Source organism: Cervus elaphus, chromosome 24 (genome assembly GCF_910594005.1).
Source record: "Cervus elaphus chromosome 24, mCerEla1.1, whole genome shotgun sequence".
Taxonomy (NCBI): domain Eukaryota; kingdom Metazoa; phylum Chordata; class Mammalia; order Artiodactyla; family Cervidae; genus Cervus; species Cervus elaphus.
Genome location: NC_057838.1, coordinates 66,585,010 through 66,610,371, shown reverse-complemented (window position 1 = coordinate 66,610,371; position 25,362 = coordinate 66,585,010). Strand labels below are relative to the sequence as shown.

Here is a 25,362-nt window from a genome sequence, read left to right as displayed (position 1 = left end):
TGTATCATTGGGGATAAGGAGGTCTCAGAGAAGGAATATGGGCTGGCAGAGAAAATACCATTGCCTGGGGGGGAAAAAAAGTATTTGTTCTCCTCATGATGAGGTATGTTCATAATTAACAACAACCATACACACAAAAAAAGGGTGAATGGAATGGACCAGAAATGGGTTGCAGGGCAGTAGATCCCTTGTAGATGGAGTTCATGTCTTTATATAGAAGGACATTCTTCTCCCTTTAATGGGGTTATTACTGTGTTCCGGGTGTCAGCATTTCAAGTGATTATGTTTTTGGTGATCATGATACTGTAAAACCTATCCCGGAAATGTGAACACTTCACTGGTGGGTACTTAGATTAATTTTCCGGATGCTGCGTAATCTTTTGCAAAAGCTCGTAGATGATTTATGGGTTCATAAAGGATATAAAATAAACCAGACTCGTCTCTCCACTGTTGAAAACCATTCAGACCATTCAAGGACTTTTCCCTAGGAATAAGATCTCAGCTTCGTCACGCCCCACAGAGGATGAGTGACCTGGCCCGTGCCAACGCCCTGCATTGCCCCCGTCTCCTTGGCTGTGGTCCCAGCAGGCCCCTGCGTCCACAGGGTCAGCTTGGCCTGTCCGCCGCCTCCCCATCACAAGCCTAATCCCTCCCATCCTGTGGGTTTCTCATCCCAGAGAAATCTTCCGTATCTCAGGTAGTGGCCAGTGCCCCTTTTCTGGTACATTTACCATTATTTGCCGTTTATTATGTTCATATATATATTTTAATACATATGCAGTCTTTTAAAAATTGCTTGTTTGACCTCATCAGGTCTTAGTTGCATCGTGAGGGATCTCCCGTTGAGGCGCATGGACTCTCTAGCTGTGGCACTTGAGTTCAGGAATGAAGGCATGCGGGCTTAGTTGCCCAACCAGGGATTGAGCCAGCGTTGCCTGCATCGCTCAGCGGATTCTTAACCCCTGGACCGTCAAGGAAGTCCCCTGTTCACGTATGTTTTGACAAATAGTTATCTTAATACAGGAAAAGCCCTTTCACTTCTCCTAACACTCTGCGAGGCAGGAAATATCAGCGTCCCCATTGTACAGGTGAGGACACAGACGTAGAGTGACTTCCCAGGTCACACAGGTAGGAAGTGGCTGAGCCCATGCCGACTACAGCGTTAGTGACCACCCCCCGCCCCCCAGAGAGTCCCCTCTCCAATCACCACGGTGCCATCATGCTCATTTCCAGTGGGGTGTGACCCTCTGTCAAATACTGTAGCTATAGTTCCCCCCGCCCCACATTACTCACATGTTTCACTGGGTGTCCTGGGCTGCGGATATTGTTTGAGATGTAAATTTCAGGCGTCTGTTTTGTTTGACTGTCATCTTCTGCCTTTATTTGCTGAGGTCTTCTGTGCCTGCATAGTGCCTGGTCCTTGGTCCTCATCTCCCCCCTGTGTCCCCTGTTGTCCTTATTTCACACCTGGTTCCCACAGAAGCCTGCCCCCTGGCCCGCCAGTGACCCCTGCCTGCACCCCTTCCGGTCACACCATCCTCCCCTCACCTGCCAAACCAGAGCATCCCTGACCCCACTCCCCCAGCCCGCTCAGGGGCTCCCCGCTGCCCGCTGGTTGCCTGCTCCAGTGAGTGGAAACCGGTCTGGCCAGCCGTGGGCTCCCTCCTGGGCCTCCACCCACATCGTGCTTCCCAAACTTTGCTGCTGCTGCTCCCCGATGACGAGACTCCCAGTCCTGACCGGGCTGATTCGTCTCCCTCCCTGATTCTCATTTCTCCGCTGTGCCTTCCCTCAGGCTGTGGGTCCAACAGGACTGTACACGCAAGGATCAGGGTACTCACACTCAGGAAGTTTTCAGACCGTGTGATCCAGGTGCCTGGGAGAGGTCTGCGAGGAGAGACCGCCCAAGGGAGAAGGATGGGAAGGAAACCTTTGAAGTGGCTTTTTAAAACACACACACACACACACAAACATGTTCACAGGGTAAACACTTCAGCTGACACTGATCTCTCTTTTATCCCACACTACACATTTTAGTGTTATATTTTGCCTTTTGTTATCCCGTTCTGTGTACTTCAGCTTCACCAACGAGGCTGTAATGTCTTAAAAGCAGGCGTGATATCTTCTGTTCCTCTGTGACCTGTCCCAAATACTTTGCTGAACTCAACAGTTGTGTAATAAAAGTTGGTTGGTGGCGTTAATAAGATTGCAGCAGATGGCAGGTGCTTCGTAGGGGAACTTTAAAGCACCTAATCTCTTATCTACCTACTTTGAACCTAAATCACTTGGGAAGAATAAGCTTAAATATCTGATCTTCCACATGTTTGAATTCTGGACTTACTTCTGTGTGTCCTTTTGTATCTTTATGCTTTGATATTTTGCTTCTGGGCAAATATTTGCGCAAGAGGCATGTGTTAACATGTATCTTTGGGTGTTTACAATTTTGAAAGAGTTGTCCTTCAGCTTAATGAAGCAATTAATTTAGGAATTGTGAGCCTAAATACCGACCTACTGAGTAGACTGCTTATCAGCATTTACTTAATCAAAATAAAAGACATGAAACTCACATCTTTCCTGAATAGGAAACTGGCTTGGGTGAACAGAGTAACCGAGTTCTCGTGAGTTCAGCAAGCCTTTTCCTGTCAGTCTGTCCCAAACTTTCATTTTCTCCACCTTTGAGCAAGTTCCCAAGTCTTAACTCTGGAGGTGATCTTTTCCATCGTGTAAGAAAGATGAGGACTGTGCGTGTCATTGATTTTTCTCTTGAGTGCCTCTCTCTGAGTTTACTTGCTCCCTCCTTGTCTCTGAAAAAGAAGAAATTTACTATTTACGTGTCCTCCTTGCCACTCAGAGCCTTCTTGGACTCTCCTCTTTCACGTTGACACTGGAGTAGGTTGCCATTTCCTCCTTCTAGGGGATCTTCCTGACCCAGGAATCGAACCTGGGTCTCCTGAATTGCAGGCAGAGTCTTTACCATCTGAGCCACCGGGGAAGCTCCATTCATTGCCTTCTGCCCATCACATCAGATCATCCCCTGCCGTCAGCTTCCTGTTCCGCAGATTGTGACTATAGGCTGCTCCCAGGATGACTTTCCTGGAACAGCACATCGATGGCCAACTCATTGCTTGGCTCAGAGAGTTCAGTGGGTCCTTAATTCACACAAAATCCAGCCCAAATCCCGTGAAAGCCCTCTGTCCTCCGGTGACGTGGCATCAGTCCAGATTTCCATCCTCGTTGTTCACTTCCTGGCCCCATACTGCCCATCTTGCTGATTTGGGCACTGGTTCTTGAGTGCATTCTGCTTCTGTCCTTCCCTTCTGTACTTGTACATTCATTCTTCAGAGGCTCAGCTCACCTTCTGTTTTCTCCCCAAAGCCTTTCAAAATTCGTTGGTATTTTTACAGGATTTTTTTTTTTTTTTTTAAATAGCCCTGTTTTGGCACTTAGCATTTCTCCCTAATCCTTGACTTCCCTAAGTGTCCCCTAAGAGAGGTTTCAGGTTAAAAGAAGGGCCAGTGAAATTTGAGAGATTTCAAGTATATAGGATTGCCCTCCCTACCAACTCCGCCCGCTGCAGAAGACACAGCAACCCATCAAAAGCCCACGAAGGAAAAGAAATCGCTTGATGTGGTTTATTCTGGTGTTTCTCAAATGTATTTATCATAGAAAAAAATTTTTTCTCACAAAATGCGAACATCCAGTGAAACACTTGGGGAAAAACACTGCCTTAAACTAGATTTCTTATTGGCATGTCTACGGTATAAATTGAAATAAGCACTTTGAAGCCAACTGCTGGGCTCTGTTTATTTTTCCTGCCTTGGTACGTAGTCGATAATGTTTATTGAATGAAATCACAGTGCAGGATCAAGAGCGTATTTTTTTTTTGAGGCCTGACGTATGAATACTGTAAAGCAAAGCCGCTCTGCTGTGTCTAGTAACTGGCACATACACAGTTGTTGTTCAGTCTTTAAGTCGCGTCCGGCTCTTTTTGACCCCATGGACTGCAGCCCGTCAGGCTTCCCTGTCCTTCACCATCTCCCAGAGTTTGCTCAAATTCATATCTGTTGAGTCAGTGATGCTATCTAACCATCTCATCCTCTGCTGCCTGCTTCTTTTGCCTTCAGTCTTTCCCAGCATCGGGATCTTTTCCAGTGAGTTGGTTCTTCGCATCAGGTGGCCAAAGTATTGGAGCTGCAGCTTCAGTCCTTTCAATGAATATTCAGGGTTGGTTTCCTTTAGGATCGACTGGTTTGATCTCCTTGCTGTCTGAGGGACTCTCAAGAGTCTTCTCCAACACCACAGTTCAAAAGCATCAATTCTTTGGCACTCAGCCTTCTTTATGGTCCAACTCTCACATCTGTACATGGCTACATACACAGTAGGTACTCAGTAAAGGCTGAGGAATGCTGAATAAATGCTGAATGTATCTAAAGGGTGCACTTAAGAATGTATTTTTTCTCAGTTGAACTGACAGGATCTATTTTCCTAATAACTGTGAGTGCATGCATGTGTGTGTATATATTTTAAAATAATCCCAAACAGGAATTTTCCTAGATTTTCCACCACCTTTAGCTTTTCTTCAGTGTTTGCTTTTATAGGTGTGCTGTAATTTAAGAAAACAATTAAAAATAAAAATCCAAGTTTTATTAAAAAACAGGTGGCAGTGATCGCTACAAAATAATGACAAATTAGAATAAAGATCCCTATTGGACTTAAAATGCCATTTAACTCACCAGTGGAATTCACGCAATTTTCATGAATCTATTGCATATTTTAAGCTCCACAGCTTTGTAGAGTCTCTTAGCTCAGGAGGCAAAAGAACAGAGCGATTTAGTCGTAGTAATTTTTGTTCAAACCAACAACCACCACCACCACAGCAAAAGCGTTGCCGGTGTCATGCTATGCCCATAGAGGAGCCTTTGTTCTGAGAAGTGATTTTACTGGGTACGTCTGGACAGGCGTGCTGTTATGCATACACATAAACATTTATAAGCACAAATAACATGGGCATGAATATTCACAACATCCCTTCTTTGAGTCCTGACTTGAGCTGCTTCCTGGAATTGGCACGGTTTGGCTTAGTGGACAGAATGGAATTTAACCCCTTTCTCTATCTGTTCCCGAACCACGTCCATTGGCTTTCAGCCCTGGACGGAAAGAGTTTCACCTTCAGCGTTGGGATCTGCATTTAGTGGAGGAGTCACCGTCTCATGGGTAACTGCCAGAATTCTAGAAGAGTCTTTTGAATTCCTTTTAAATTCTTCTTTTGCCTTCTAGGCTCCAGCCAGGAATGGAGACCCCATTGGATGTCTTGTCAAGGGCAGCATCGCTGGTACACGCTGATGACGAAAAACGTAAGTCAGGAATCCATTCTAAGTGCTTTGTACCCCTCCCCCCCTTGACTCCTGCATTGTCATAACATCGGGTGTTTCTCCACGTGGTTTCGGGGCTGTACACTGTGAACCTGGCTTGTTTTCTTTGGAGATAACAGCTTGGCGTCCTTATTTTTGTTTTCAAGAGCCAGAACATGTCAGTCTTGTAAATGATATCTCTGGATGCTAGGGCTTCAGCTGTTAACCTCAGGAAGTCCTTTCCTCCGAAAGATTCTCTTAAGTGGGACATGGAGTAGAGATGCTCCTTCCGTGTGTCTCCAGAACTTTCGATAAGTAGGTGTTTGTCGATAGACTGATTGACCAGCAGAGAACTAGAGACGTGAAGACTCATCCGAAATCATCTGTGTCATTGGAAGTGTGTGTAAAATGGGGAATAGTCGTGCGAGTCCCGCCTGAGAGAGGACACATACTCGGGGTGGGAGGGTATGCCCTGATGCGGTGGGAGGGGGAGGAAGAGGAGAGAACCCTGAAGCTGGAAGGTCGCTTGCCGTTGTGTGAGTGCGATTTTCCTGCTGCTTCTCAGGCACCGTTGTTTTTAAATGTTACCGTTCACCGTTGATATTTGCAGAAACGACCATTTTCTGTGGAAGTCAGGTCGAGGGTTCTTTTCTCTAAGCCCTGAAATGCTACTAACAAAAGATTTATTGAGGTGGAACTTTCATACATGGTAAGTTCTGGAAGGAGGAGCAACTTTCCGGGTTAGTTCTTGACAAATCTGGCAGCCGAAGCGCACGTTCCTTGAGACGTGAGGTCTGCTTTTTCACTAGCTGGTAGGACTTTTGTGTGTCTAAGCCTCAGCTCTCTCGTCAGTCACAGGAAATAGCAAGAGCCGCTTCCGCAGTCTTTGTGAAGATGCCCTGGGCTCCTGTGTGTGTAGAGCTTACCGTAGTCTCAGCTCCTGGGGCCACTGCCTTGCGCTGTCCTGTGGGCACTCTGCTGGGACCTTATCTACTCCTTTATGTTATTCCAGTGTCCGCCACTCACGTATGACCATCTTTAGATGCGTGATGACATGAAATAGCCATTGAAGTTTGTTTTTTTCCCCCCAGCCTCTCACGTAATGTACAGCTGTAATTATCCCTTCCTAAGTAACTAAAGCTCAGGGATGTTAAGCATCATTCCCAAGGACATTGAGCTCCACAGCGGCAGCCCAGGTTGTAGACTTTTTATCAAAATAACAACAACAAAAACCCCTTTATGTCGCTAAGATTGCAGCAAGTGTTACTGACTTGAATAGCTGGTTACAGATTTCTTTAAACATTACTATAGCCAATTTAGAAGCTCTTAAAAAAATATAAGACAATATTTTGAGTTTCTCTGTTTTGCGATATTCAGTTCGGATCAGTAAAACAACATCGTGTTTGTGCAAATGAAAAATAAGTAATGACCTCAGAGTGGTTTTTGTGTCCTGAGTGTAGAGAGGGTGAGTTTCTTTCTTTGTTTTTTTTTCATTTATTTATATTAGTTGGAGGCTAATTACTTTACAATATTGTAGTGGTTTTTGCCGTACATTGATGTGAATCAGCCATGGATTTACATGTGTTCCACATCCTGATCCCCCCTCCCTCCTCCCTCCCCATCCCATCCCTCTGGGTCATCCTAGTGCACCAGCCCTGAGCACTTGTCTCATGCATCCAGCCAGGACTGGCGATGTTTCACAGTTGATAATATACATGTTTCAATGCTATTCGGAGAGGGCGAGTTTCTTCTCTTTCTCTACCACGTTCTCGGGTTCCCTCCCGGAGCCCAGCTTCAGGATCCGTCTGCTCAGGCTGGAGGCCTGAATAGTTACCAGTTGTGTGAGCAGTGCTTGTGGGATAAGGGGCTTTTCTGGGTGGGCAAGGGCAGTCCTGCCTTCATGGAGCTGGCATCGGTCACTAGTCGTGTCCAACTCTCTGTGACCCCCTGGTCTGTAGCCCACCAGGCTCCTCTCTGTCCATGGGATTCTCCAGGCAAGAATACTGGAGTGGGTAGCCAGTCCCTTCTCATGGAGCTTATGAACGGATTTCTGCTTCGACTCTTGCGGCTGTGAAATGTTCAGCAGGGGAGACTGGGCATGCTTGTGAGATAGCTGCCAGGTGTCTGTGGTGCCTACAGTGGGGGAGAGCTGTCTTCACAGAAAGCAAAGGACACCGCCAAGAGAGAGGAGTTCCTACCTTCCTTCTGCGAGGAACACAGTATCAGTGCTTTAAGAGGAAGGACAGATACCTGTGTAAGGTCAGAGGGGTCACAGGGTAGACTTTATTCTGGGCTCCAGTTGGTTTAACAACGGGCCGGCATAATTCTGGAGTCCCCTCTGTAAAGGTTTCAGCATCTCTGGACCACTTTTGACATTTAAAGATAACTGGGGGGGGGGGGGGCCCAAAGATGTGTGTAATCATTATTATTCACACAGGGGCAGCATTTTTAAGAAACTGTTTTGCTCTGGTGCTCTGCCCTTCACCCACAAGAGAACAGAGCCCAGGAAGCAGAAATTCACTGTATTTTCTGTGACCTAGCAGTGTAAGGACATGAAAATTCAGGCAGTTTATAGACAGAGCTGAGCATTAAGTTCACCGCCTTTCTGTGGATTTCTTCAGGCCCATTGGAGCTTTTTCAGCCTGATTCAGCGCTCTGTGCCCTAGATTAATTCTGTTTTAGCTTCTGTTGTAAGTTGCTCTTACACTTCACATTCTCCTCAACTTTAAAAAAAAAGTCTTGTGTATGTAATCTGATGTGGGTGTCTTATTACAAGCAGAAAAATGTTCTACTACTAGAGATCAGGTTTCCAGCTCATGTGGGTGACCTCAGTGGTTCTCTTTCCTTTTGCTGCTGGGGAGCCAGAGACTTGGGCATTTTTGAAGATGCTATTGTTTTAGCGTTTGGAGGAGAACAGTATCTGTTAGGAGCTGAGTACTTAATACCTGATAGCCTTAAGGCTTCGTTATGTCTACCAGTGAAGAATCAAAGAAATAACCTTAACAGTACTACTGCAGAGATAAAGGCAATAGTGAAATGGTGGTTTTGTGGAAACACAATAGCTACTTATCTGGATGGCCTAGAAGGAATACGTTTACTTAAAATAATCATTCCACTGCTCAGGAGACGTTGATTGAATCAGCACCCTGGGTAATCCTGGAAGGTACTTAATGAAAATGCAATACGATGGCCATTTTCCCATGTGCTTGAAGAATCTCTCTTTGCAGGGATCATTAATACTGGTGCTGGGAGGACCTTATAATAGTGTGTGCCCGGTTGTATCCAGCTCTTTGCGACCCCATGGACTGCAGTGATTTCCCAGGCAAAAAGACTGGTGTGGGTTGCCATTTCCCCCTCCAGAGGGTCGTCCTGATGCAGGGATCAAACCTGCATCTCTTGTGTCTCCCGCGTTGGCAGGCGGGTTCTTTACCGGTAGCACCACCTAGACCTTAACCTTTTACCAAGCCTATTTTTTAGAAGTCAAAATTTGAGGACAGGACATGTAGGCACCGATGTTTATATTAATAACAACACCTGGGTATGTCTGTACCATGACTGCACTTCACCGTGATATGTACAGAATGTTTTCTTTTCGGTAATTTTGTTCTTATGTCTCTTGATTATGAGTTCTTTTGTCTGTTGACTTCCTCAGTTAGGCTGGAATAATTGTAAGGAGCATGTAGCTTTCTTTTTGAGGATTCTGGCGGCGGGGACAGTACCTTTGTTTCATCTAACGAATACTCATATGATCTGAACAACCCAGATGAGGTCAGCGTGAGTGATGCACGGAGAGCGGTAGGGAAAAAAGGTGGCTTTCACAGTGTTGCTATTGCATCTGCTCCTAGAAATGCACTGACTCCTTGTGTGGTGACGGTCCCTGAACACTAACTAGTTGATGAAGCATAAATTACCGCCCTCCTTCCAGGGAAAGCATTCCTGGGAGCACTGGCTTTTTGTTATCATGGGGACAGATGCCCCAGATGTGTGGACATTTGCATGTATATAGATTCTGTTTTGAGAAGGAAATGGCAACCCACTCCAGTATTCTTGCCCGGGGAATCCCGTGGACCGAGGAGCCTGGCAGGCTGCAGTCCATGGGGTCACAAAGAGTCAGACTGAGTGACTAAACAACAAACAGGGTTCTGTTTGGGGCTTCCCCAGTGGCTCAGCCGTAAAGAATCTGTCTGCATCGCAGGAGACATGAGACTCTGGTTTGATCCTGGGTGGGGAGATCCCCTGGAGGAGGAAATGGCTACCCACTCCAGTGTTCTTGCCTGGAGGATCCCACAGACAGAGGAGCCTGGAGGGCAAGAGCCGGACGACTAAAGTGCCTAAGCACAGCGCGGGTTCTGTTTTGCCTTAAAAAGGGGAAAAAGAAACCTATGGACTTAATTATGAAGAGGAGTCGGGCTCACACACTGTCTTCTCCGGTGGACATCTGTCCTCCTGGGTGGCCGGCACTGCCCGCCAGTGAGGTCACTGTGTGTGTAGGTCCTGGTGCCATAGCCAGCGCCTTCCTGTGACCGGACCAGCTGGGGCTGCTCCGCATTCCTTTCTCTTTCTCTCCATTCCTCCCGTCCTCTTGTCTTTCCTCTCAGCCCCTGACACCATGGCTTGCCAACATTTTGGCCACGGCCCAGAAGAAGAAAAGCTTTTACCTTGTGACCCTCAAACTCATACTGACATAACTGAGACAGCAACTTCATGAAACAGTTCTTATCCTCCCTTTTGCACAGTTATAGCTTGAGTTGTCTCTTTTTCTTTGCATTTTACTTTGTTTGAGTAAAAGTTGGGTCATGACTCATTAAGTTGACTTGAGGATCTGCAAATGAACTGGGTGGGACCTGTAGGTGAAAAAACATGATTTGGCTTTTTATCTCCTTTGTTGGATAAACTTGCTTCTGGCTCCTCCGTTTATGTCCTGGGGAGCTTTGACTAACCGCTGGGGCATGAAGGGTGTGCAGTTGGAATCCATCGGTGGCTGGACGGGGTGACGTCATCACATTGTTCTCCGTCAAGAGCCCTAGGACTTGGCACTCCCGCTGGGAGCGAACAGGACTGCCCCTTTAGAAGCAGTTCTGCTGTAGCCTGAGGCTGTACTGTTCCTGATTTTTAAAGTCAGTGCTCAAGAAAGCGGTCACTCCTCTTTGGTTAAGACTGTTTAGGTCCCTCTTGTTCCCCCAAAGCATGCTCTGCTGAGACTGCCCAGTAGACCCTGATGGGAGCACACCAATCAGATCCTCTGCAGCCTAATGTGATGGCTTTGGTCACTGCATTTGTGCTGTGCATTCTTTATATCCTACCACCTGTAGAGACACCATGTATCCAAGACCTGGACTTTCTGTGGCCACAAATTCCAGAGAGAGGAGGAAGGAGCATTGGTAAGCATTCTACAGTCGCCTGCCCAGTGTGAGTCCCTTCCCCCAGGTGTGAGTTACTGAGTCATTGGTCCAATAATAAATATTCCTCGGGGACTTCTGGATCTGCCTCTTTAACCAGGAGGGGCTGGATGCTTCTAGGTATGAGATGATGTAATTCTTTGGCTATCAGGATCCTTTAACCAGGTTCTCTGGTTGTCTATGGATGTGTACTCAGTTCTGTCTGACTCTTTCCAGCCCCCTGGACTATAACCAGCCAGGTTCTTCTGCTTTGCGATTTCCCAGGCAAGAATACTGGAATGGATTGCCACTTCCTCCTCCAGGGGATCTTCCCAAGCCAGGGATGGAACCCGGGTCTCTTGCATCTCCTTCATTGACAGGCAGGTTCTTTACCAGAAGCGCCACCTGGGGAGCTCCCAGGTTGTTTATATTTCGTCCTATTTCCTTCTCTCTCTTTATATTTTATGTATGTAGTGTTTGTACATGTGCATACACACACATATATGTGGATTATTTTTACTGAAACATTTGAGAGCAAATGGCAGATATCATGCCTCTTTACTCCTAAGTACTTACATATCTCCTACGAATAAGAACATTCCCTTGCATAACCACAGTTTGGTTATCTTTATTACAGTGTTACTTAAATATACGTAAGCATAAAACTGGGCATAAAATCTTTACGCGTATAGTTCTTTTACAACTTCACAGACAGAGCTTGAACCTACAATTTAAACGTAGCCCATAAAAGTTCGCCACGATCCAGTAGATGACGATAAATCCCGCTCCGCTAGCGTATGGCGCCCGGCACTGCCAAGCTGCGGTTGATTCCATTGACGTCACCCTGCTCGTCCTGCCGTGCGTCCTTTGACACAGTTCCCCCACCACTTTATCTCTGCAAACTCTTGTAACGTATTTCATTGCATGCATTATGGTGGCATAAACTGGTTTTCTTTTAGTGCAGATACCTCCATTTCATACTAGGTTTGTTCCTGTCCTTTTCTTATGAGACTGGGGCGGGGGCGGGGGAATGCAAACACAGTCACCAAAATCATGTGCCAATACTATGGTTATATAAACGGTAGGTGTCTGGTTCAGGATATGCATATGTCAGATTTTTTTTTTTTTAAGTGTTCTCAGTGAAATACCAGCTCAGGTGAAAGCTCCTCCCAGACCCCTCAGCATTTGCCCATGGACCTCAGTTTCAGGGTCACTGCATTATAATTCTCACAAGAGCCCTGTTCAGGAGTTACTGTGATCAGTCCCATTTTATGGACAAGGAAACAGAGGCATACAGCGCCTAAATAGCTTGCCTAAGGATGCTTAGCTGGTCCTGGTGCTGCTGAGGTTTGAATTCGGGAGCCTGACTCTGAAATCTAAATCCTCGTTCCTCTATTTGGGTGTCCTGAGATGGAAGGCATTGAAGACATAGCTGTAGATTAAAAGTAAAACTATGTATGTATGCTCCCTCTACCAATAAGTCAGCAAGAAGGTTTTCATTTGGAAAAGGCTTCCCAACCAGTGAACCAGCATTTCCCAAATGTTAGAAGCTGTGATCAGCCACACGTGGAGGCCGGGTGACGGCCCCAGAACCTCTCTGTACAATGCGCTTTCTTTACCTGTGAGGACCGCGGTCTGCTCAAGGAGGGGATCTCAGCTCTTGCTGGCATGGGCTGCTTGCAGAGAAACAGGATGCCTCACTGCCGAGGTGCCAGGCAGAGACGAGGTGACTGGTGTCCAGAAGCGCTGAGTAAGGGGATAGGCTGGACTTCAGAACCTGAGGTTCTGTGGGTCTGCGAGTCCCCAGACTTGTTCAAGGCAAAGATTCTGCTCCATTCTGCTTCATATGCCAAGCACGGGCCATTTGGTGCTTATGATCAGCCTGTAATAAGCATCTGTAGGTAATAAAGTAACCATGGGAGTGAAGGCTCATCTCTAAGGAATTAAGTTACTGAACACTAGCAAAAATGATTTCGCTCTAATTATCACCATTACTGCCCAAAACGTACCGAGTCAACGGAGTACCATGTCCCTCTTGATAATACTTTAGACTTTGCAGAACATTTGCAGTAAGCTGAGTAGGAGGTGTCAGAGGGGGAAATGAAGCTTTAAGACTTGGGATGCCTAAATCAAGATTAAAGTTTAAAAAAAAAAAAAGGTTGAGGTGCTTCTCCCGCCTCCCTGCCTCAGTATCTTCATGCGCAATCACATGCTGCCATGATCTTCAGAATGGTGTTTTGTTTAATCGCTAAGTTGTGTCCAACTCTTTCGGGCCCATGGACTGTGGCCCCCCCCGCCCCCAGCACTTAATAACTGGGTGTCAGCTGTTGCTGGGTGGTGCACAGTCCTCCAGGGGATGAAACCACAGGTCCTGGGGAGCTGTCTTCTTCTCTGGCTTCATGTTCCCACGCCTTTTGATTTTCAAAATAAGGAGACTGAGTTTACTGCCTTTTGTTTTTTAGTAAGCTTTATATTGGAGTCCAGCTGATTAACGATGTTGTGATGCTTCCTGGTGCACAGCAGAGACCCCGGGCCATGTATCCATTCTCCCCCGAACCCCCTCCCTTCCAGGGGCTCCCACACAACATGGAGCACAGTTCTCTGTGCTAGAGCAGGTCCTTGTTGGTTATCTGTTTAAATACAGCAGTGTGAACCTGCCGATTCCAAACTCCCCAACTGTCTCCCCCTGCCAGTAACCATAAGTGCCTTCTCTAAGTTTGGGAGTCTGTTTCTGTTTTGTAAATAAGTTCATATCTATCATTTCTTTTTAGCGTCCCCATATAAAGGATTGGGTAGCTATTCCCTTCTCCAAGGGATGTTTCTGACCCAAGGATCGAATTTGGGTCTCCTGCATTGCAGGCAGATTCTTTACCATCTGAGCCACAAGGGAAACCCTACATAAGGGATATCATACGACACTTCTCTTTCTGTGACTTGACTTCACTAAAGGTTGGAGTTACTAGTGTTTTGTGTGTTCAGTTATTTACCTTTCATGAATAGTGGCAGTGAAAAGGTCATCCCTCAGTAGCCCATTTTATTATACTTTAAAAAGCTGCATGAAACATTAGGCAGGATATATTAGGAGCTTATTGAAGACACTCTCTAGGTGTGGTCAGAAGCTTTCATCAAAGTGCTTCCTAGGGTGGGCACCTGGCATTTAATCAGAGGGCTGCCCTCCAAAAACAGATTACAAGTGTCTCTGCTATTCTTGTGGTTTTATATCTGATCAAATTAGCATATGAAATGTTAGAAATGGATCTCACTGGTGGAAATAATGGCCTGTTAACTAGCATAATGGTTGTTGGAAATAGATTCTTCCACTTAATAGCTCTTTAGACACTTGAGAATGCTTTATTATGTTAACTTTAAATGAATATTTCTCAACCTTTAGAAATCCTTGCTTTTTCTCAATACACATAAAAACGTTTTGAGCTATTTTAATGTCATTTGCAATTAAATTCAAAATATCAGAGTCAAAAATCCTGGGCTGAAATAAACACTGACCTTTTTTCATTTGATACCTACCTGGTTCTTCCATCTCCATCCTCTCTTCCCCTTCCTGTGCCTTGCGAATCCTTGCCCCAACCAGCGTCTGGTGCAAACATCCGCAGCACTAGCACCCCTTCTTTGTTGGGTGTCTTCCAAAGCATCACGTGAAGTGGCTGTCTTCTCCACACATCCCGATTCATCGATTCATCGGTGTCCTTCCCGTAAGCAGACCTAAACAATGCTCTCTGTGTGTGTGTGGTCTGCTGCAGTGCACCCAGGACCACCACCAGCTTTGACTTAGTCGTGAGTTCTTGGGGGTGAAGGGGCAGAAGAGCGCGGAGGCCTGAAGCAGCCAGGTTTGAGCGGGCAGGGGCACGGGACCCTGGAGATCGGAGCTCTTCCTCCCTTTCGGGGGGCAGCCCCTCACCCGGTTCCTGCCGCGGCCGTGCCAGAGCTGGTTCCTGGGGCTCGCCTGGTGGCCTTCCTCCAACCTCACTGTCACAGTGGGAGCTTGAAATCAGCCCTGGTGGGAGTGTTTACACCAGACCATGATTTCTGTTTTCTCTCCCTACAGAGCCAGTCCTTACCACTGGCTCCAGCTGACTACTTTAACACGCGAATATGGAGCCCTGATCTAGACAAGTGAAGCCTGGATTTTTATGTAAAATTTCTAGATATTTAAAATTCCATATGAGGCCATCAGGAGTTCCCTTGCCAAGAGGGAACCAATAAGTATGTAGCTAGTGTGTGCTTTCTGGTCTAGTCCCAATACTTCTATCAATGCAACTGAGGAACAGATTTTTTTTAAAAAGCACTTGCATCAGCTTCTCTTCCTTCCCACTTTGTAGTTGTGAATTCCTGTAGCAATTCTTTATGAACTCAAAAGGGAGATATTTAATATTAAAACAGCTCCTGGGATCTTTCATGATCTCCATGTGGAAATGAATTTGCATATGTGTATATTTTTCTTCTCATCCAGACTTTCTATTTTTAAAAGAAAAATGGCTGCATCTTTTCTTTATCTTTTGTTTTCTCAAAGATTTAGGTAGCATACTTACAGAATGCTTGTTGACTTGGCATTTTATGTGGATACAATTTGTAGAAGCAATACGTATGGGATTTACACTTTTAGAGAAATCAAATCCAGTTTGAAAAATCAAACTGTTACCTCCTCAGTGGCTTTTCGATCTATTATAACTGCTTTTTTATTGGATTACGCTCTAGATTCTTTGTAAATGGAATGAGTAAATCTTCTTTGCATTTGAAATCTGGGGAAGTTAGCATTTCTTTCTCTAGGACTGCCTTTTTCATCACACTTTTTACGTACATTTGTTTTTTTCCCCTGTGAAAAATATTGCTTAAATGTCCCTTCTTTTATGGAGCTTAACTTGTTTAACTAGGCTATAATCAGTTTTTATTAATGAACTAGACAAGGCAGAAATATGTTCCCCCCCCCCCCCCCCCCCCCACTAATAAGTAGGAGTTGAGAACAATGACTTTTTTTCCAGTTCCCAGCGAAGTGTTAGCTTTAGGGTGCTCTGAATAAAATTAAATTACATAGGAATGTTTCATTTAGGAATTCAGGAGGACAAACTGGATTTTTGGAGTAAATGGCAGTCTGAACACATGTATCAGGCTCCTCTCTTACCAAAAACCCTGTAAGATGATGACAAAATAGACATTAAGAAAAATCTCTACCGCTGCTGGAAAACTAGCATGGGTGTCTACCTTCCTTACTCCAAAAGTTATAAGGAATTCCTGGAAACTGAAAACAGGTGGGAGTAGATTGACAAAAGGAAGCAAAAACAAAAACAAAAAATCATAACGCAAGACACAGGTGCAAAGCTGAATTAAAAGCAGAACTTAACAGTGACGAGCAACTGCCAGTGGGAAGGTGCCCTGGAGCAAAATTCAGGAAATTAAAGTATTCCTTTTATAACAGTGACCCTCCCCCCCACTCCTCGCCCCTCCCCACCCCAGCCGAGAACTGAGACTGTGCTCTCGGGAAAGTCAACATTCTTTTGGAGAGGGTTCCCCAAGTGGGTTTAGAGACCTGAGCGGGGAGCAGAGCAGAGCTTAAAATCACCCTGGGCGCCCACAACACACAGCGTGCTGGGGAAGGAAGCCTGAGCCTTCTATAGGCAGTGTCTGCTACAGTGCTTCACACCAGAGGCAAGGCTGACTTGTTTTTGGCAGGTTTGTTTTTGTCTCCCCACCTGCCTGCTGCTGGGTCCTCACGCCCTTACCCTGGAGGAAAGCCCATCATTTGATGCATCCTATGGTGGGTTAGAGGTTAAAGCGTCTGCCTGCAATGCGGGAGACCCGGGTTCAATCCCTGGGTCGGGAAGATCCCCTGGAGAAGGAAATGGCAACCCACTCCAGTATTCGTGCCTGGAGAATCCCGTGGACGGAGGAGACTGGTAGGCTACAGTCCACAGGGTCGCAAAGAGTCGGACACGACTGAGCGACTTCACTCACTTCACTTCACTGTGCTCTCACCTAGAGCCCTAAGGTTGAGCCTCTCCGTGAGCGACCTCATGCCTGAGAGGAAGCCTGCTTTACGTGTGCTTGTGGATTGGCTCTGTCTTTTATCCTAAGTATGAATGAAAATCAAGGGATCATTGGACATGTGAGTAAAACAAATAGGATGAAAGAAAAGACGAGTCAGCACACTCAGGGGAATTTAGGAGGTGTGTAAATATATCAGATAAGGGCTTCTTAGGTGGCACTATTGGTACAGAACCTGCCTGCCAATGGTAAGGAGATGTACGAGATGCAGGTTTGATCCCTGAGACTCTGCTCTGGGTTGGGAAGATCCGATGGAGCTGAGCATGGCAACCCACTCCAGTATTCTTGCCTAGAGAATCCCATGGACAGAGGAGCCTGGTGGGCGACAGTCTCCGGGGTCACAAAGAGTGGGACACGACTGAGTCGACTTAGCATGCACGCACACATTAAATAAAAGTAGTCTGCTATGAAAAAGATGATTTAGAACAACAAAGTTTATGGAAAGTAAAGCTATGATGATTGAATTTGAAAGATTAAAAAGATCAGCTAGATAATCAAATAGATATGATTAAAGACAAAAGTTAGGGATCTGGAAGACTGGCAACATAATGTTGTAGAGTTAGGCAAAGATACTAGGATCTTACACATGTGCCAGATTGAAGTTCTGGTGGGGTGAGGCCAAAGCAGTATTGAGAAGAGAATGCGTTGATTAGGAAAATAGGAAATAAGTGAGTCAAATGGACAACCAAAACAATAACAGCAGAAAAACTGATATCTGCTTTTTATAAAAATGAACCAGCAAACAGAAACAGTAAAACCCCAAACTTTTTTTTCTTTACTGTTGTTTAGTCACCAAGTCATGTCCGACTCTGCAACCCCAAGGACTGCAGCACGCCAGGCTTCCCCGTCCTTCAGTGTCTCCTGGAGCTTTCTCAAACTTAGCATCTCATGCTTTGTCACCAGGTTCTCCTTCTGCCCCACAATCAGGATCTTTTCCAGTGAGTTGGCTCTTTGCATCAGGAGGCCAAAGTGTTGGAGCGTCAGCATCAGTCCTTCCAATGAATATTCCAGGTGGATTTCCTTTGGGATGGACTGGCTTGATTTCCTTGCAGCCCAAGGACTCTCAAGTCTTTTCCAGCACCATAGTTCATCAGTTCTTCTTGCTCAGCCTTATTTATGGTCCAGTGCTCACCTCTGTACATGACCACTGGAAAAACCATAGCTTTGACTAGACGGACCTTTGTTTGCAAAGTGATGTCTCAGCTTTTTAATACACTGTCTAGGTTTGTCATAGTTTTTCTTCCAAGGAGCAAGTGTCTTTTAATATTATAGCTGCAGTCACCATTTGCAGTGATTTTGGAGCCCAAGAAAATAAAATCTGCCACTGTTTCCATTGTTTCCCCATCTCTTTGCCATGAAGTGATGGGACCAGATGCCATGATTGTCATTTTTTGAATGTTGAGTTTTAGGCCAGCTTTTTCACTCTGCCATTAGGGTGGTATCATCTGTATATCTGAGGTTGTTGACGTTTATCCCGGCAATCTTGATTCCAGCTTGTGATTCATCCAGCCTGGCATTTTGCCTGATGTACTCTGCATTTAAGTCAAGTAAGCAGGGTGACAATATAGAGCCTTGACATATTCCTTTCCCAGTTTTGAGCCAGTCCGTGTTCCATGTCCAGTTCTAACTGTTGCTTCTTGACCTGTATATGGGTTTTTCAGGAGGCAGATATGGTGGTCTGGTATTCCCATCTCCTTAAGAGTTTTCACAATTTGTTGTGGTCCACACAGTCAGAGGCTTTAGCATAGTCTCAACAAAGCAGAAGTAGATATTTTTCTGGTATTCTCTTGCTTTTTCTATGATCCAGCAGATGTTGGCAATTTGATCTCTGGCTTCTCTGCCTTTTCTAAATATAGCTTGAACATCTAGAAGGTCTCGGTTCGTGTACTGTTGAAGACTAGCTGGAGGGATTTTGGGCATCACCTTGTTAGCATGTGAGATGAATTCAGTTGTTTGGTAGTTTGAGTATTCCTTGACGTTGCCCTTTTTGGGACTGGAATGAAAACTGACCTTTTCCAGTCTTGTGGCCATTGTGTTTTCTGACATATTTGCTGACATACTGAGTGCAGCGCTTTCACAGCATCCTCTTTTAGGATTTTAAGTAGCCCAATTGCAACTGCATCACCTCCACTAGCTTTGCTCGAAGTGATGCTTCCTAAGGCCCACTTGACTTTATACTCCAGGATGTCTGGCTCTAGGTGAGTGACCATACCATCATGGTTATCTGGGTCATTAAGACCTTTTCTGTACAGTTCTTCTGTGTGTTTTTGCAGCCTCTTCTTAATCTCGGCTGCTTCTGTTAGCTCCTTGTTGTTTTTGTCCAATGTTGTTTCAGTTTCAAGGGAGCAGCAAAGGGATTCAGTTATATACTGAACATGTTTGTTATGAGAAAACTAGTCATCCTTTAAAAGAAACAATCTTGTTGAGGTTTATGTATTTGAGAAACATTTAGAGAGGTCAGCCTAAGATCAGTGAACAATAAGAGGCAAAAACTGTGAAGGTCTGTCAGCTCCTGGGCTCTGTGATAGAGAGCCCAAGTAAAGAAATTTGGTCTAGACGGTTCTAATATAACTCTTCCTCCAGTGAAAGCAGTGCGGAGATTTACAAGAGTTCATTCTTTCAAAAAATATTATCGAGGGCCAGGTTTGTATAGAAAGGTGTGCTAGACTTGAATAGAATACATTGAAATGCACAAGACACAGTGTTTGCTTCAAAGCTAGTGTGATCGATGTTAATGAGCAGTTGTGTTAGTTTTCACTTGCTGCTGTGGCAATCAGTGCAAACTTAGCAGCTCAGAAAACCACGTGTTTATTTTATTCTGTTGATTGATCTTAATTAGGTTTCTCTGAATCTTCCTGAATTAAGCAGTTTGACTGTAGTACTGTAGGTTCCTTTTCCTTGTTATTTTCTTTGAACTTTCAGATGAGTTTCAGAGACACATCACAAGAAGCTACTTTACCTTTGTGTGAAAAGATCGTTTAAAAAAATCTTTCTGTATTTTGAAATTTTTTCCTCTAAAAATGGATCAGTCTGAGGAGGTGGCCTTTCTTTTTTTTTTTTATTTCCTTTATTTTTTTCTTCAGTGGGTTTTGTCATACATTGATATGAATCAGCCATAGATTTACACGTATTCCCCATCCCGATCCCCCCTCCCACCTCCCTCTCCACCAGATTCCTCTGGGTCTTCCCAGTGCACCAGGCCCAAGCACTTGTCTCATGCATCCCGCCTGGGCTGGTGATCTGTTTCACCATAGATAATATACATGCTGTTCTTTCGAAACATCCCACCCTCAGAGGTGGCCTTTCTGATAATTCAGTGTGAGGGAAGGCCCTGCTTGCCTGTGTCCACAACACTTCACTTTTTTGTGTCAACACACGCTTCATGAGCAAAAGGAAAGCCCTGTTAATCTTTGTATCATAGCTGAGCATATGCTCCATCAGTAGCATTTTAACGAGGGTAAAATAGTCTTGAGATTTGCTGAGAACCCAGGTGCTGTAATTGTGCAAGACTAGATGTTATTCACCTATTTTTCAAGAGTATAGAATTAAAAAATATTAATTGTCCTTGAAGCATATGCATAGAACATATCTAGAGGATGAGACAGATTTTGTGTTCTTCTATGGATTTGGTTATTTTTCATGGTATTGAACTTGCATTTCAGTTCACATTATGGAAATTACATGTGTATGGTGCAGATAATTTCATAAATTAACCTCCTACTATTAACAGGATGAAAGAATAGCACAGAGAAAGCTTATCAGTTAGAAGATAGTCAAAGAGTAAAGGAATGGTTTATGTCTGGACGAGAGAGGGGTTTTAAAATTTTTGATTTTACCCTTAATTTGAGTAGTACTGGTTAATCATGGCTGTTGTTGAAGAGAAGAGAATGGCAGCCCACTCCAGTGTTCTTGCCTGGAGAATCCCGTGTACAGAGGAGCCCGGCGGCTACAGTCCATGAGATCAGAGAAGAGCCACTGAGTGGCTACTCACACTTGGCACTTCTGTTTTTTTTTTTTTTTCCAAGCGAGACCAGTGAGCCGCTAAATATTTAACAGCGTGGTGTTGTGAAGTGCCAGCGTCTTGTTTTGGCATTTGACACCTGTTATTCTACCAAAGTAATTGGTGCAGAAAAGTGTTACCTAGCGCTTTGTGGTAGACTCTGTTCTACTGGTCGGCCCGGTTCCCCCAGTTCTCAGCCAGTGGGAACCCCCCTCCCAAAGCCACGCCCCTTCCCTGGGTGCAGCCGTGGCTGATGGGTAAGGGGTGTACCGGTCCAGCCCGCCCTCTTGCCCTCTCTCGCTGAAGGTCACTGTGACTGCATCCCAACCCAGTTTCTCCCTCAGTTCCCATCTCCTTTCTTCCCCCAGAGCGGTGATCCTGAGGACTCCCCAGCAAACTTCTGCATGCCGTCTCCTGTCCGTCTGCTTTCTGGAGACCTTGCATTTTTGCCCTTTCGTGCTGTTCATGGGGTTCTGGAGGCAAGAATACTGAAGTGATTTGCCATTCCCTTCTACAGTGGACCATGTTAGATAGCATCAATGACTCAGTAGGCATGAGTTTGAGCAAACCCAGAGAAATACTGAAGGACAGGGAAGCTTGGCATGCTGCAGTCCATGCGGTCCCAAAGAGTTGGACAGGACTTAGTGACAGAACAACACCACCTTGCATTAAACCCTACCTCCTTTTGAGGACTTCTGTGCAAACAGACGCTAATTTAGGACCTCAGGACTTTAAAAAAAAAAATACAGATAGAATTTTGATTATCCTCTTGATCAGTTCTCCCTCTAAGGCGGAGGTGCCCTAGCAATGTTCCTGGTGTGTGCCTCACTATCCTCTGCTTGAATGTCAGGGAGAGTTCATCTCGTCAGTACACTGTCCGTTGTTAAACACTTCTGGGGGTTTGGACAGATTTGTTGTTGAAATGAAATCTACATGGCTATAACTTTCATTCCTTGAGTAACTTTCTACTCCCAGCTTCTCAGAACATTTAACCCTTGAAATTGTTCCAGTTTCCATCCTTGAGATATTTGAAGAAAGTTATCACGTTCCCTTTAGGTTTTCACTCTAACCCTGTAAGAGATGCAGGTTGGATCCCTGGGTGGGTAAGATCCCCTGGAGGAGGGCACAGCAACCCACTCCAGTATTCTTGCCTGGAGAATCCCAAGGACAGAGGAGTGTGGCGGGCTACAGGCCATGAGGTTGCAAAGAGTCGGACACGACTGAGCACCTGAGCGTGCGCGTGTGCACACACACACACACACACACACGTAACATAAGGCAGGGTTAACTTTATCATGTTGTACATCATATCCCTAGTGCTTATTTGTCTTACAATTGGAAGTTTGTACCTTTTGACCAGCTTTGTCTAATTCCTCCTACCCCCACTCCCACCCCTGCCTCTGGTAATCACAATCTGACCTCTTTTTCTATTCTGTTTGTTTTTGAAGTATAAGTGACCTATGACCCTGTGTTAATTCCTGGCGCACAGCATAGCAATTTGATATTTCTGTATGTTTACAAAATGATGACTGCAATAAGTCTAGTTACCATCTGTCACCGTACAAAGATACCACATTTTTATTGACTCTTTTCTCCACACTGTTTCATACCTATGACTCATTTATTTTGTAACTGAAACTTTGTGCTTCTTTTTTTTTGAGAAATATAGTTGATGTATAATAATATGTAAGTTTCAGGTGTACAACAGAATGAGTCACTCTTTTGCAGGGTTATACTCCGTTTATAATTATTATAAAATACTGACTCTATTCCCCGTGTTGTACATTGTAGCCTTAAAGCTCATTTATTTTATGTGTAGTTTGTACCTCTTAGTCTCTCACCTGTTTCTCTCACTCACCCCTGCAGTCACCTGTTTGTTCTCTGTACCTGTGACTCTGTTTTCTTAGGTTTGTTTATTTGTTTTGTATTTTAGATTTCACACGTAAGTAAGATCATATGGTATTTGTCTTTCCCTGTCTGGTATATTTCAGTTAGCATCATGTCCCCCAGATTCATCCATGTTGTTCCAAATGGCAGGATTTCTTTCTTTCTTATTGCTGAGTAATATTCACATATCTATAATATAATACCTTAGTGTATATACTTGTGTATATTCTCACTATATATGTCTTGCAGTAATATATACAAGTGCATAGTTATATTAATATGTCTTACCTTTTCACATTAGCATCATATACACATATAAATACTTGTGTGTGTGTATATATACATATATATGTGTCACATTTTCTTTATCTATGCATCTATTTTTCGATACTTAAGTTGTTTCTATATCTTGGCTGTTGAGGTAATGCTGCGTTGAACATGGAAGTGTGGATATCTCTTTGAGATACTGATTTCATTTTCTTTGGGTATGTACCCAGTAGTGGAATTGCTGGATCATATGATAGATCTATTAATTTTTTGAGGAATTTCCCTTCTGTTTTCCATAGTGACTGCACCAGTTTACATTCTAATCAACAATGTACTTGGGTTCCCTTTTCTTGACAATCTTCTCAATACTTGTTATCTCACCTTTTTGAAAATAGTCATCCTAACAGGTGACATCTCTTTGTGGTTTTGATTTGCATTTCCCTGCTGATAAAAAGTGTAGTTGAACAGCTTTTTATATACCTGTTGACCTTTCTTTCTTTTTTTTTTTTTTAATTTTGTGATAGGTTTTGTCCGGACACTTTTTCAAAGCTGTTTTCTAAGTGCTAGATGTGTAGTGTTCAGGTCACAGGTGAGCTTTGTTTAGCTGTGGAAAAAATCCAGCTAAGTTTCTCTGGCATGTGGGATCTTCCTGGGTAAGGAATGGAACTTGAGTGTCTTGCATCGTCAGGCAGAGTCTTTATCACTGGGCCACCAGAGAAGCCCCCCTGTTGACCTTTCATATGTCATCTTTTGGAAAAATGTCTATTCAGTTCCTTTGCCCATTTTTAAATTGTTTTCTTTGCTGTTGGTGGTGGTGGGTTTTTTTTTTGTTTGTTTTGGTTTGTTTTTTGCTACTGAGTATCATAATACTAAATATTAACCCTTTATACTATATAAAAGGAGTTACAGAATATTAATCCCCATTGTTAACTCATAATATTAACCCCTTATCACATATATAGTTTGAATTTTTTTCTGTTCCATGGGTTGCCTTTTTGTTTTGTTGATTGTTTCCTTTGTTCTGCAGAGGCTTTTAAAAAAAATTTGATAATAGACTCAGTTGTTTTTGCCTTTGTTGCATGTACTTTTGGTGTCATATCCAAAAAAAACATTGCTGGGACCAATGTCAAGGAGCTTATCCCTCTGTTTTCTTCTAGGAATCTTACGGTTTCAGATCTGAATTTAAGTCTTTAATCCATTCTGAGCCGGTTTCTGTGTAAGGTGTAAGGGTCCAGTTTCATTCTTTTGAATGTACAGAGTCAGTTTTCCCAGCATTGTTACTGAAGAGACTACCCCTTCCCCACTGGGTATCCTTGGCACCTTTGTAATAGGTTAATTGAACTGCACACACATGGGTTTATTTCTGGGGTCTCCACTCTGCTCCACTGGTCCTGGTGTTGGTTTTTATGCCAGTAAGTGCTCCACTGTCTTGATTATTTTAGCTTTGTTTAAAGTTTGAAATGAGGAGTATGAGCCTCCAGCTTTGTTCTTTCTCAATTTGGCTTTGGCTCTTCAGGGCCTCTTGTGCTTTTATACAAATTATAAGATTATTTCATTTCTGTGAAAAATCTCTGGAATTTTGATAGAGATTGCTTTCAGTCTATGAGTAATTGCTGTGAATAGTGTGTACATTTTAATAATGTTAGTTTCTTCCAATCCATAAACATGAAATATTTTCCCCTTTGTCAACTTTTTTTTTTTTCAGTGTCTTACAGTTTTCAGTGTATAGATCTTTTACATCCTTGGTTAAATTTCTGAATCCTTTATCATTTTTTAATGTGAGGGAATGTCACCAAACACTTTAATGGTTGTATAATATTATCATCCAGTGCATGGGCCAAAACTGATGCTCCTATATTGTTGTAGTTTAAAATTATTTCTAATTTTTCCCTTTTATACATAATACAGCAATGAATGTCATTTATTCAGGCAGTTTCTTCATCCTTTCCCCACCCTTTTAGGGTTATTTCTTTATGGTGAGTTCTCTGTCATGAATTACTAGGTCCAAGAATCTATGTATGCTGTTATCACTACTTCTGTCCTGGCTGTTCAGTTCGGTTCAGTTGCTCAGTCATGTCCGACTTTTTGCGACCCCCATGGACCGCAGCACACCAGGCTTCCCTGTCCATCACCAACTCTTGGTCCATCAAGTTGATGATGCCATCTAACCACCTCATCCTCTGTTGTCCCCTTTTCCTCTTGCCTTCAATCTTTCCCAGCATCAGGGTCTTTTCTGATGAGTCAGTTTTCTGCATCAGGTGGCCAACAGTATCAGGAATGATTTCCTTTAGGATAGACTGGTTTGATCTCCCTGTGGTCCAAGGGACTCTCAAAGTCTTCGACACCACACTTCAAAAGCATCAATTCTTCGGTGCTCAGCTTTCTTTATGGTCCGATTCTCACATCCATACATGACTACTGG

At 44.2% G+C, this 25,362-nt stretch overlaps 1 protein-coding gene across 2 annotated transcripts in view; it reads left to right on the top strand.

Annotated features, from left to right (window-relative positions):
• VGLL4 (vestigial like family member 4) overlaps window positions 1-25,362 on the top strand; it is a 152,820-nt gene that overhangs the window by 8,222 nt on the left and 119,236 nt on the right. For both annotated transcript variants that reach the window (XM_043885787.1, XM_043885788.1), the window contains exon 2: window positions 5,278-5,354. In XM_043885787.1, the coding sequence (XP_043741722.1) occupies window positions 5,291-5,354 (64 nt within the window). In that variant the 5' untranslated portion in view covers window positions 5,278-5,290. The remainder of the gene's footprint in view (window positions 1-5,277; window positions 5,355-25,362) is intronic.